This window comes from Ovis canadensis, chromosome 14 (assembly GCF_042477335.2).
Source record: "Ovis canadensis isolate MfBH-ARS-UI-01 breed Bighorn chromosome 14, ARS-UI_OviCan_v2, whole genome shotgun sequence".
Lineage (NCBI taxonomy): Eukaryota > Metazoa > Chordata > Mammalia > Artiodactyla > Bovidae > Ovis > Ovis canadensis.
In genome coordinates this window covers 56,963,131-56,975,332 of record NC_091258.1, presented here as the reverse complement: position 1 = coordinate 56,975,332, position 12,202 = coordinate 56,963,131, and the positions used below count along the sequence as shown (strand labels likewise).

Genomic DNA, 12,202 nt, shown 5'->3' with positions numbered 1-12,202 from the left:
TTTTTCTTCGAGATGGTCTTGATCACTGCCTCCTGTACAATGTCACGAACCTCCGTCCATAGTTCTTCAGACACTCTACCAGATCTAATCCCTTGAACCTATTTGCCATTTCCACTGTATAATTGTAAGAGATTTGATTTACCTCATACGTGAATTGTCTAGTGGTTTTCCTTACTTTCTTCAATATAAGTCTGAATTTTGCAATAAGGAGTTCATGATCTGAACCACAGTCAGCTCCCAATCTTGCTTTTGTAGAGCTTCTCCATCTTCAATTGGAAAGAATATAATCAATCTGATTTTGGTATTGACCATCTCGTGATGTCCAATAGCGTCGTCTCTTGTGTTGCTGGAAGAGGGTGTTTGCTATGACCAGTGCGTTCTCTTGGCAAAACTCTGTTAGCCTTTACCCTGCTTCATTTTGTACTCCAAGGCCAAAGTTGCCTGTCACTCTAGGCGTCTCTTGACCCTACTTTGGCGTTACTGTCCCCTTTGATGAAAAGGACATCTTCTTATGGTGTTAGTTCTAGATGGTCTTGTAGGTCATCATAGGACCAACTTCAACTTCAGCTTCTTTGGTATTTGGCATAGACTTGGGTTACTGTGATATGGAATGGTTTGCCTTGGAAATGAACAGAGATCATTCTGTCATTTTTGAGATTGCACCCAAGTACTGCATTTCGGGCTCTTTTGTTGATGATGAGGGCTACTGGATTTATAGATTTGGACTATCCCACTTGAGCCATGTGGTGTGGGGATCCAGGGTTTCTTCCTCCTCTGTGTTGTCACCATCCTGGGAACCAGTCACGTCCTGCCCCAGGCACCATATTCTCCCTGACAAAGAAGGTGCTGGAGAGGGTCAGAACAGGCCAGCCCCTTGCTACATAGATGATGGTGCAAATCTTCATATGTAAATCCCTTGAAGGTCAGTAAGGAAAAGGTGAACATTCAGTTTTCTTTTTTTATTTTTTAAAATAATTTTATTTTACAATAATTTATTTATTGATTGGCTGTGGCTGGGTCTTTGTTGCTGCACGGCCTTTTCTCTAGTCGCGGCAAGTAGGGGCTACCCTCTAGCTGGGATGCACGAGCTTCTCATTGCAGTGGCTTTTCTTGTTGTGAGCACAGGCCCTAGGTGCATGGGCCTCAGTAGTTGTAGCCTGTGGGCTCAGCAGTTCCAGCTTCTGGTCACTAGAGCACAGGCTCAGTAGTTGTGGCACACGGGCTTAGTTGCCCTGTGGCCTGTGGGATCTTCCCAAACCAGGAATCAAACCCATGACTCCTGCATTGACAGGCGGATTCTTTACCCCTGAGCCAGCCACCAGGGAAGCCCAGCGTTCAGTTTTCTGAATGAATGGAAGGAATAAACGTGAGTTAATAAGCATGTAAACATGCTCAAACTTGCCAGCTAATGAGACAGCGAAATCCTGTTTGTTTTGCCTGCCAGACTCTCAGTCCAGTGGCCGACAGGCCCCATGGTACATGGCTCAGGACCCTGGAAATCCTTGTGAGCTTTCTGGGGCCCGTTTGGCAGAACATTCCCTAAGATCAAAACTACTGTGCATATGATCAGGAATTCTAGGAATTTAGCCCGAAGATAGTAAAAAGGCATATGGGCACGGGTATCCATCATAACACGGAGGTGGAAGCAACCTAGATATCTAACAGAGTGAAGTGAGTTAAGTAAATTATAGGCTGTGGTCCTGCTCACACAGCCACTTACTTATTCAGTCATTCAACAGCTATACTGAAAATCTCCTATGTTCCAGGCACTGTTCCAGGCTCTGGGGGTTCTACAGTGAACAGAACAGACAAAAGCTGGCCTAGCAGGAGGTGAGAGAGGATGGAGGGATGCCTAGATGGATGAAGGACTGGATACTGGTGAAGGAGTGTTCTTTCCCCAGGGAGCTCAGGACAGGTGTCCTTGAGGAGGAGACGTGAAGAAGCCTAAAGGAGAGACAGCAAGCTGTAGCCCTCTGGGCCAGATGTTCCAGGCAGGAAAAACAGAGCTCAGCTGGTGGTCCTGCGGTGGGAGCTTGGCTGGTGGTCCCATGAGTAGCAAGGAGGCATACTGAGAATGAGACCCAGGAACGAAAGGGCAGTGGATTGCTCCCGGGAAGGTGGGGTCTGATCACAGGAGTCCTGCGAGCCCATTTATATTGTTAAAGGGACACACTCCGGGGGTGAGGGCTGAAGCAGGGGCTCCAGCTCCACCACTGTCACCGTGGACCAGGCAAGAGAAGGTGCACCAGGGGCGAGCCCTGGGGGAAGTGTCAGGTTCTTGTCACAGAGACAGTCGCGTAGACGTGTATCTGTTGACCGGGAACGACACTGCAGCCCTCATCCTGGCCTGAGTGGGGCCATTGGGATCCTCTTCAGGTCGGTTGGGCTCCATGCACGGGTATGAAGTGGAAAAGACCAGTGAACACACGGATCCAGCTGCCTGGAAAGACTGGCTTTATCTACTCAAACTGGACCTGCACAGCATCCAGCAACACACAGCATTTCTACTCCTGGCTATGTGCTTGACAGGGATGCATGCATGTGCCCCAAAAGGCTGCATGAGAATGTCCTCAGCAGCACTATTCACGATGGCCATGATCTGGAAGCAACAGGAATGCCCAACAACAGAGTGGGGCACATTCACCTGGCGGAACACTGTCCTCGAGGAGAAGGAGCAAGTGGCCGTGACTCGTTGTGACTCATTGCTGAGGGTCGGTTCACCCATGTGACGTGGAGCAGCCGGGGAGGCCAGACTCAGAGGTCTTGTTGTTGATTCCATTTACATCAAGTTCAGAAACAGGAGAAGCTAACCCACAGTCTTGGAAGTCAGGCTTCCCATGGGTGTGAAGACTGACAGGGCAGGCCCTCTGGGTGCTGGGCACAGTGATGCTCACTTTGTGACTGGCCATTGTGCCCAGCCCTTATGATTGTCCTTTTCTCTGTGTGTGTCAGACTTCAGTCAAAAGGTGGCTTTTTTTTATAAAGTTTGAAAGTGAAAGTCACTCAGTCGTGTCCGACTCTTTGCAGCCCCATGGACTATACAGTCCATGGAATTCTCCAGGCCAGAATACTGTAGTGGATAGCCTTTCCCTTCTCCAGGGGATCTTTACAACCCAGGGATCAAACCCTGGTCTCCCACATTGCAGGCAGATTCTTTATCATCTGAGCCACAAGGGAAGAAGCCCTACAATACTGGAGTGGGTAGCCTATCCCTTCTCCAGCAGATCTTCCCGCCCGAGGAATTGAACTGGGGTCTGCTCCACTGCAGGTGGAAGTTAATTTTTATTTTAAAAATCTGTGTTTCTGTGTTTAAAAGTGTCTGAAAAAATGTTCAACAAAATATGTGATAGAAAAAAAAATATGTGATAGAGATGATTCTGGAGGAAGAAGAATATGGGCGATTGTCATTCTTTTTTTCTTTTGTGTAGAAAATGTCTAAAATCACATATATGTGTATGCCAGCTCTCTATATATGTTGATGATTAGCAGTCTGAGGCAGCCAGGGCTTTGACAGCTGAGAGGATATAGTGCGTTATCCAGGAATTGATGTCAAGGAACTCAGAAACTCCAACTAATCGAGCATGTCAAGAATAAAAGGGAATATTTGTTAATTGAATGTCATGTTATGTCTTCAGTCACGCCTCATACAAGATAGGCAATTCAGAACTCCCAGTTATCCAATTAAAATGCTAATTATCTCGTACCTTGATAAGGCCACTCTCTCCAGAGGAGAAAGAGTGGCCTCTCCCTGATGCGGCGCTTCTTCCTGCCCTGACCACAGCCATCTTTGCAACCGCCCTTGCCTCTAGTAGGCGGGTTCTCCTCTTCCAAGGTCTCCGCACCCCAGGGGCCTCTTTCAGAGTGCCAGCTCCTACTTCCCACTGGCCGGCCTCAGGCGCTGTCCCTGGGGTTGGTGGGCCGTGTGTCCTGGCAGACCCGTTCCCACTCCATCTGGGCTCCCTGCACAGACACGTCCAGAGCCCTGGAAGGCCCAGCACAGCATCATCCACCACTGGTGTCTGCGAAGCAGAGGGCCTTGCCCCGCCCGGGCAGCTGCTGTCCTAGCGCCCCCATCACTGACAGACCTGAGGTTTAAAGGCATCGGGGTCAGAAGCCCTGCATGGACTCCAGGCTCACAGCACTCCTTCAAGAGGTTCTCGGACCCCAGCATGCCACCACGCTGACCCGCAGTGTTCCTCATCGGCAAAGTCGGAAACCCTCTCCTCCCCCCGAAGGATGGTCGTAAACACCGAAGGCTACAGGAGGCTACTGGGTCTTTCTCGCCGGCCGGGCCTGCGCCGGGTCGTGCTGGGAAGGTGGCAGCGGCCCCAGCCTGGTCAGGGCTTGTCCTCTGTCCCTGGTGGTGCTGTGTCGGTGCCAGGGGAGGTCTTAGCCTGCTGTTTGCTCTCTTATTGGAAGTTTGGGGCGGCTGCTTCTCAGCCTGCTGCTTGCAGTGTCTGACGGCTCCTGTGGACTGTTTTCAGATCCCGAGTTCCTCTTCAGCGTGTACACTGTGTACATGTACCTGTGTGTGAGTATATGTGTGGGTACATGGATTTACACGTATGTACACACATGTCCATACATGTGTGCTCTCCTGCCTGGGTAGAGGTGCGGCCAACCAGTTTGGCTTTGTCCGTTTGGCTCCAGGTGTCACTGGTCAGGGACTAAGTTTTTTGTTGATTTCGTGGCTTCAGGGTTTCCAAAATCATGCACGTCCTTCACTTTTGAACTTGAACCCCATGGAGGACAGACCTACGCTGCGAGTTCTGAGGAAACCTTCACTGTTTTCCCCCCAGAGCCCAGGAACGCTTCTGCATTGCATCCTGTGATGCTGGTGAATTTTCTCCAAATCCATCCTTTCGCAGAGGGTGCGTCCTTGCCCCGCCCCCAGCGTTATGTCAGGGGAGAGCTCAGTTCTGGCCCTGAGCTCTGGTGGCCTGAGGTCTCCTCGCTGTCCCCATGTGGCAACGAATGCCAAGCCCTCCAAGCTCGCAAGACTGGCAGCTTCCTCTTCTGGCCTCACCTCCCTGCTTGTCCTGTGGACATGGCTCTGCTCATCACATTTAATCTTCAGCTCTGCAGGTTGCGGGTTGGAGGGTTTCTGGCTGCGGACTCTGCCTTCATCTCATCGTGGCTCCGGAGGGGCTCAGTGGTAGCTCACAGCTGAATTCAGCCGTGGACGTGTATCATCAGCAGTCGGCCCCTCCGGTTCCTCGGCAGCTGGCCCCTCTTCGGCTCACAGTTTGCCATCTTTTCTGTAAAGATCGAGTGGGTCTTTACGGAGCGTCCTCCCATTGCCGCCTGGTCTGGGAGCCATCCATGGGGACCAAGGTGGCTCTGCTGTTGCTGCAATCCGTCCTCCAGACCCGTTCCCGCCAAGCTCTGACCGGGCCATTCAGGAGCCTCACGTCGAGCCTGTAGCCCCAGTTTGGAGCATCCTCACGCCCCTACCCCTTGAAAATCAGAAAATTGTTAAGACTCAGGCCCTGGGCCACAGTGCCCCAGAATGTGGGCACCTTTGCGTGTCCACAGCCCAGGGCCGAGGTCCTGGGGAGAGGGGTCCCTAAGGGGTGTGAGCAAAAGTAGGCCCCATTGTATCTGTTGTGCTCCCAGAGCTTGGGGTGGTTCTTGTGTCGCTTCAGACAAGTTCATCTGGAACTAGATCAGGTGCTGAAGTCCAGTGTGAAGGACTGGAGCCCTTTTGCGGGAGACTGGATTTCCAGCATTGGTGTTTGCAGCTCTTCTTGCAGGCGTGGGATCGTGTTACTGGCAGAGGCAACCCCGGCTGCAGTTAGCAGAAGAAAACTTGGTCGGCTGCTCCTTAGTCTGGCACTTCCGTGAGCCATGCATTTACTCTAAAAGGCTTCTTTACTTTAGCGGGAGCCCAAGCATGCGATGAAGGCTGTTTCTATCGAGTAGATTACAGGGCAGGACAGTGCCCGCTGCTGAGAATGGGAGCAGGTGGGAGCCAGTGCCACCCCATCCTCCCAGGCTGCTCTACCAGGTTCGGTTTGTTCATCTGCCGCCCTTCTGCCTGCCCCCGTCTGTCCCCATCACCCGGAGAGCAGCTGCTGCCCCCTGACCTGCTTCTGTCTGGGCAGGGCCTTGTCCCCCAAGGCTCAGGGAACCGTGCGGCTCCATGGCTGGTCAGCATCCCCCAGTCTCTGGGGGGCAGCTGCACGGAGTCCCGGTGTCTGAGGCCCCAGCATCTTGGCAGGCCGTGTGGAGCCGCCATGGGTCCCAGGCTTGGCCCAGCTGTCCTGTGGCTTCGGTAACCAAGGCTGAGGTTGGCGGCAGCCGCCTGGGCGCTCCCACCATGACTGCGGGGGCGGCTGGTACCTCACACGGCTTTCCTCACCTCCCTGGCAGTTCCTGGATTCTTTTGTGTTGAGGAAATATTTCACTTGCAGATACCCAATTATCCTGTGAGATTTGTAAAGCAAGTCTGAAAGCTGTCTGAATAGAGCAGAACCCTTCCTGCATAACAACTATTTTATACCCAATCATAACAATTACACATAATTTGTGTTTACAGTGCCTGAAGATTAGACTCCTCCATACAGACATTCTCTTAAACAGGCCCAGAACATGCAGGGCAGAACTGCCACTTAGCATGCCCACAGGAGGCCTTGGGGCTCTGAGCACAGCCCTGTGGTCGATCTCCCCTGCACTGGTGGTCAGTGGGTGGGGTGGGGTCCGCCTGGACCTGCTTCTCAACTGGGGCCATCCAGAAGGCTGGGCCCAAGCTCTGGCGAGGCCTCAGGGAGGGGGCGAGGGCAGCCCCCCAGTGTCACCCTCTTCCCCAGCTGGGTTCTGCAGAGGCGGGGCCCTTGGCACACTGAGGCCCCTGCCCAGACAATTTCTCACCCGCTCAGGTCCTGGGGTGTGTGGTGAGGGGGAAGGGGCAGGGGCCTGGCCTCTGCAGCACAGTCTCCCGAGGGTTTCAAACACTGCTCACGTTTGTTGATGTGGCGAGTCTGGTCCACCAGTCACCCCCAGTATCTGCCCCAGGGGGACAGGGTGAGCCTGGCTCATCCTCTGACCTCCCTCACCCTCCACTCCTGTGCTTGCTGGGCTCTGCTGACAGCCGAGCTCCCGGAGGCCTCCACTGGCTCTGAGTGTGTCTGGGCGCAGCCTAGAGGTAGGCTCCCAGTTGCCAGCAACCTGCTCTGGGCTCTCATCTTCCCTCCAGACCTTGCTCCTGGCCTCCCCAGCTCAGGGAGGGAGCTTGTCTAGGGGACCAACTGGTCGGCGCCTGCCCTCAGACTCTGCCTCTCTTCCCCTCCCTGGAGCCCACCCGGCCCTGCTCATCTACACACCGACCTGCCTCCCAGCCCCAGCCCCCAGGCCAGAGCCCAGCAGCCCCTGTTCTCCTTCCCCCACACCCCTCCCCAGGGTCAGGCTCGGGGTCCCGGGCAGCTCCTGCGCTGGGACCCAGAGAGCTCTCATCCCTCCCTGGCTGTGCACCCAGCCCCTCCTGGTGGGGGCAGGGACATGCCCACCCCAGCCTGTCTCCCCGCAGGAGCAGACCTATCCTCCCAGTGGGCCTGAAAGGCTGGCGCTGGAAGTGGCCGGCTCCCCCAGCCTTGCTCCCTCTCTGTGCTGGCCTCTGTGCTTCAGTGGCCCGTGGCCTCCAGGCTGCTAGCCACTGACTCACGCTGGGGAGCTCAGGCCTTCCTGTGGGCGTGGCCAAGCAAGGCCTGGGCTGAGGATTTGCACGGGGGTGGGGGGCGCACGTACTCCGATGACCCCACTCTGACCTATCTTCCTTCACCTGCAGCCTCTTCGAGCACTACTGCTACTCCCGGGGCGGCATGCGCCATAGCTCCTACACCTGCATCTGCGGCAGGTAAGTGGCCACCTGGGCCACATGGGGATGATGGAGGGAGGGGGTTGGGGGAGGGGGAGGGGACCCCACCATCCTCCAGCTTAGATGCACCTGTTTGCTCCCTTGCCCATGGCACCTCATAAGCCTGGGAGTCACTCCCCGCTCCTAAGGCTCTGGGAGCGGAGGTTGCTTCCTGCCTGCCCTGGGCAGTTCAGGGTGCAGAGGGAAGCCAGCCCACCACTGCCTTGCCCTCCCATCCCATCTCCTGCTGGCGGCTCCTCCTGGGGCCGGCCTTCCTTGCCCCCTCCACACTGGCAGCTCTCAGCATGTGGGGACCAGGCCATGACCTCAGACTGTGATGGCTTCTGTGTGCAGGGTGTGTGGAGGGAGCTATGTCAGAGCAGGAGACTGTGGTTGTGTGTGTGTGGCTTTGTGTGCATGCGTGTGTGTGTGTGGTTGTGGGTGTGTGGCTGTGTGGGAACAGCACAGCCGTGGTTGGGTCTGGGGCTCTGCCATGGGGGCTGTTACTGTAGGTGTGTTTATGCGTGACATGTGGCTGAGGGTAGGGGGTTCTGTGTGGTTTGTATGTGTGTGTGTGGCTATGGCTGTGTGTGCGTGTGTGTGTGTGTGTGTGGTTGTGCGTGAGTGGGTGGCTGTGTGGGAACAGCACAGCCGTGGTTGGGTCTGGGGCTCTGCCATGGGGGCTGTTACTGTAGGTGTGTTTATGCGTGACATGTGGCTGAGGGTAGGGGGTTCTGTGTGGTTTGTGTGTGTGTGTGTGTGTGGCTGTGGCTGTGTGTGCATGTGTGTGTGTGTGTGGTTGTGCATGAGTGTGTGGCTGTGTGGGAACAGCACAGCCGTGGTTGGGTCTGGGGCTCTGCCATGGGGGCTGTTACTGTAGGTGTGTTTATGCGTGACATGTGGCTGGGGGTAGGGGGTTCTCTGTGTGTGTGTGTGTGTGTGTGTGTGTGTGGCTGTGGCTGTGTGTGTGTGTGTGTGTGGTTGTGGGTGTGTGGCTGTGTGGGAACAGCACAGCCGTGGTTAGGTCTGGGGCTCTGCCATGGGGGCTGTTACTGTAGGTGTGTTTATGCGTGACATGTGGCTGAGGGTAGGGGGTTCTGTGTGGTGTGTGTGTGTGTGTGTGTCTGTGGCTGTGGCTGTGGCTGTGTGTGCGTGTGTGTGTGTGTGTGGTTGTGCATGAGTGTGTGGCTGTGTGGGAACAGCACAGCCGTGGTTGGGTCTGGGGCTCTGCCATGGGGGCTGTTACTGTAGGTGTGTTTATGCGTGACATGTGGCTGGGGGTAGGGGGTTCTGTGTGTGTGTGTGTGTGTGTGTGTGTGACCTGCACTTGACTGGTGTGCTTGCAGGCCCAACATAGAAGTGATCATGTGTATGGGGCAGGTCATAGCCGTGAGCATGCGGGCCTGTGTGTCTTTGAGGGACACGTCCTGACTGTGGGGGCCCCCAGTCCCCCAGGCTCACCCCATCTCATCTCCCTGTGTTCTCTCCTTGGGTCAGAGGGTCAGGCCTCTGCCCAGCCAGGATGGAGCCGGCAGCTCTGCTGGCGTGCACGTCCTTGGCACATGAATAATACATGTGAACGTCTCAGTCCTTGGAAATGTTCTTCTCTGGTGGATAGAGAGAAAAATCATTATTTCTACTTTTATGATTCCTGAGACTCCTGAACAGGGCCTTAAATATTATACCCAGGTGGTTGGGTTTTTTTTTTTCCTTTGGACAGACTTAAAAGTCCTTTTTTCTTAAAGGTATCGCTCATTAGGGAAGCGCTCTGAAGCTGCCGAGTAGGGAGCCACTGGCTCGCTGGCTGTGGCCCTGGCCCGGCCTGGCCAATCTCCATGCAGCCCCGACACAGTCCCGGCCCTTCCCACTGGACCTCCCCTCCCCCTTCAGCCACCAAGACACCCGGCTTCCCTGGGGTCCCTTCCCCTGGCCTGCAGGCCCTTGCTCCCACATCAGGCCCACATCCTCAGCCCCAAGGGCACCTACCTGAGCAGCACTCAGCTGAGGTGGCCCCGTCCTGAGCCCAGAGGCCGGCCGCCAGCTTTGTGGCTGCAGGACACCAGAGCTACTGTGCCTCTCACCCCATCTCAGGCTATGGGCCGGGTCCACCTGGCCCTAGACCTCTGCTGCAGGGTGGATGGTACTGCTCATGGGGCAGGAGGTTGGGCCTCCAGCCCCCGGGGCCTGCTGGGTGAGAATGGGCTCTTGACTTGCCCCTGATGCTCCGCAGTGGTGAGAACTCAGCCGTGCTGCACTACGGACATGCCGGGGCCCCCAACGACAAGACCATCCAGGACGGAGACATGTGGTAAGTGGGGCCGGCCCCGAGCTGCCCTCCCTGGCTGGCGTGTGAGTGGCGGGGCCCACGGACCCAACCCCAGGCATGGCTGATGGGGGCCCCTTGGTCCCAGCCCGGGAAGGCTGGCCACAGCACGGTCCCTGGGCCTGCTCTGGGTCTAGACGTCTCTGCCAAAGCTTTGTCCTCCATGTCGTCTCCTCTCCAGGACCAAGGAGGCCCTGAGAGGGGAGCGGGGGCCAAGTGCTGTGAGGGTAAGGCCCCACCTCGGAGGAGGACCTGCCCTGTGACCCAGCACCTGCCACGCTCGCATCTCCGGCTTGGTGCTGGGGGGGTGGGCACTTCAGTTTGGAGCAAGGGAGACCCCTAGGGAGTCCCCGCCCTCTGAACCTGCCTCACTGAACCTGACTCCTTGGCACGAGCGGCCACTCGCTCAGGGGGTTAGAGGGGGTGCTTGGCCCTCAGGACTGCTTACTCATGTGCTCACTGCTCCTTGTGGATTCCTGACTGAGCAGCTGTGGGCAGGACCCACAGCCTCCAACCCTCCAGTGGTTCTGCTTCCAGACCCCCGGTGTGTAGGGCTCCCCCCGGGCATACACCCCTCCACTCTGGGTGGCCCGTCTGGCCTTGGCAGGGGCCGTGGGCACCCTACTGACCTGGAGCGTCCCTGTCCTCAGCTCATGGGCACTTGTATTCCCCGCCTGTACTCTCCACCACCCAGACATTGGGCAGGGCCAGTCCAGGCTGCCAGAGGCTGAGAGCCACCCAGAGGCTACAAGTTCCATGGGGCCTCCTGTCTTGTCCTTGAGACATCTCGCTATGGCCACCAACCCGCAGGTGCAGGCCGGAAAGCTGGTGCACATTGACCTCAGTTCAGTTCAGTAGCTCAATTGTGTCTCTCTGCGACCCCACGGACTGCCGCGTGCCAGGCCTCCCTGTCCATCACCAAGTCCCGGAGTTCACCCAAACTCAAGTCCATTGAGTCGGTGATGCCATCCAACCATCTCATCCTCTATCATCCCCTTCTCCTCCTGCCTTCAATCTTTCCCAGCCTCAGGGTCTTTTCCAGTGAGGCAGTTCTTTGCATCAGGTGGCACTTTGCCCTATCTGGTCCTTTGGTCCTTTCCCTCTTGCTGCTAAGGCAGCTGAGCCCCTCCCCACCGCTTCCCACCAACACCTTATCCGCCTCAGTTTGCATGTGCCGCCCTGCAAGGCTTTGGCCCCACACTGGTATTCTAGTCATGCCTGCACGCTGGCCAGGACCCTCCCTCAGGCAGGGAGTTGGGGAACCTGCGCATGGGGGCCCTTGCCCACAGCCATCAGGGGACGTGAGCCGAGAAACACCCCATTCCGAGATGTCACTGCCCAGTGTTCTCAGAAACCCACCCAAGCCCAGGGTGCCCCCTGCCCCAGGGCGCCCCAGCGCCACTGGCTGCGGTGTCCACTCACCCAGGGTCAGTAGCTGGATGGGATGTTCTGGCTCGGGACCCTGTTGGCAGCAGCCCCCCTCAGGCTTCTGCGAGGAAGCAAAGCCCCCGGGTTCCCTCTCTCAGTTTCCTGTCTGTCGGTGGAGACAGCAGGCAGCACTTGGCCCTGCTCAGGGTAGTGGCGGGGACACGTCAGGACCACAAGTGCTGGTGGACACATGCTCCCAGGGGCCTGAGCCCACAGACAGGGACAGGAGCAGGCAGAGGGGGACACCAGCGTGGTCACAAAGGTCACTGCAACCCTGCTCACTGCTCACTCCACCCCCGGAGAGTCTAAAGCCCTTCCTGGTGTAGGGGTCAAGGGAGTGCAGCAACCTGGATGGGGTTCTGACCCTGCCTGACGCAAGGTGCCGCTCGTGATGTAGATTCGCTCACTCTGCTGCCGTGAAGTGGGTGTCTCCCCCTCCCCCGCCACCACCACGTGTAGCTGAGCCACTGAGACACAAGGAGCGTCCAGGTGCAAAGCCAGAGGGATTTGGGGAGGGGGTCAGCTGCCTCCAGCTTGACTCAGCTGGAGACTAAGGAAACGCGGGGGCGGGGGGCCTGCCCTCTGGGTCACTGGTGGCC

At 56.7% G+C, this 12,202-nt stretch overlaps 1 protein-coding gene across 1 annotated transcript in view; it reads left to right on the top strand.

The window, feature by feature from the left end:
- Positions 1-12,202, top strand: part of PEPD (peptidase D) — a 120,020-nt gene that overhangs the window by 87,012 nt on the left and 20,806 nt on the right. Inside the window, exons 10-11 of the mRNA XM_069550313.1 lie at positions 7,784-7,852; positions 10,083-10,160. Coding sequence (XP_069406414.1) covers positions 7,784-7,852; positions 10,083-10,160 — 147 coding nt within the window. The remainder of the gene's footprint in view (positions 1-7,783; positions 7,853-10,082; positions 10,161-12,202) is intronic.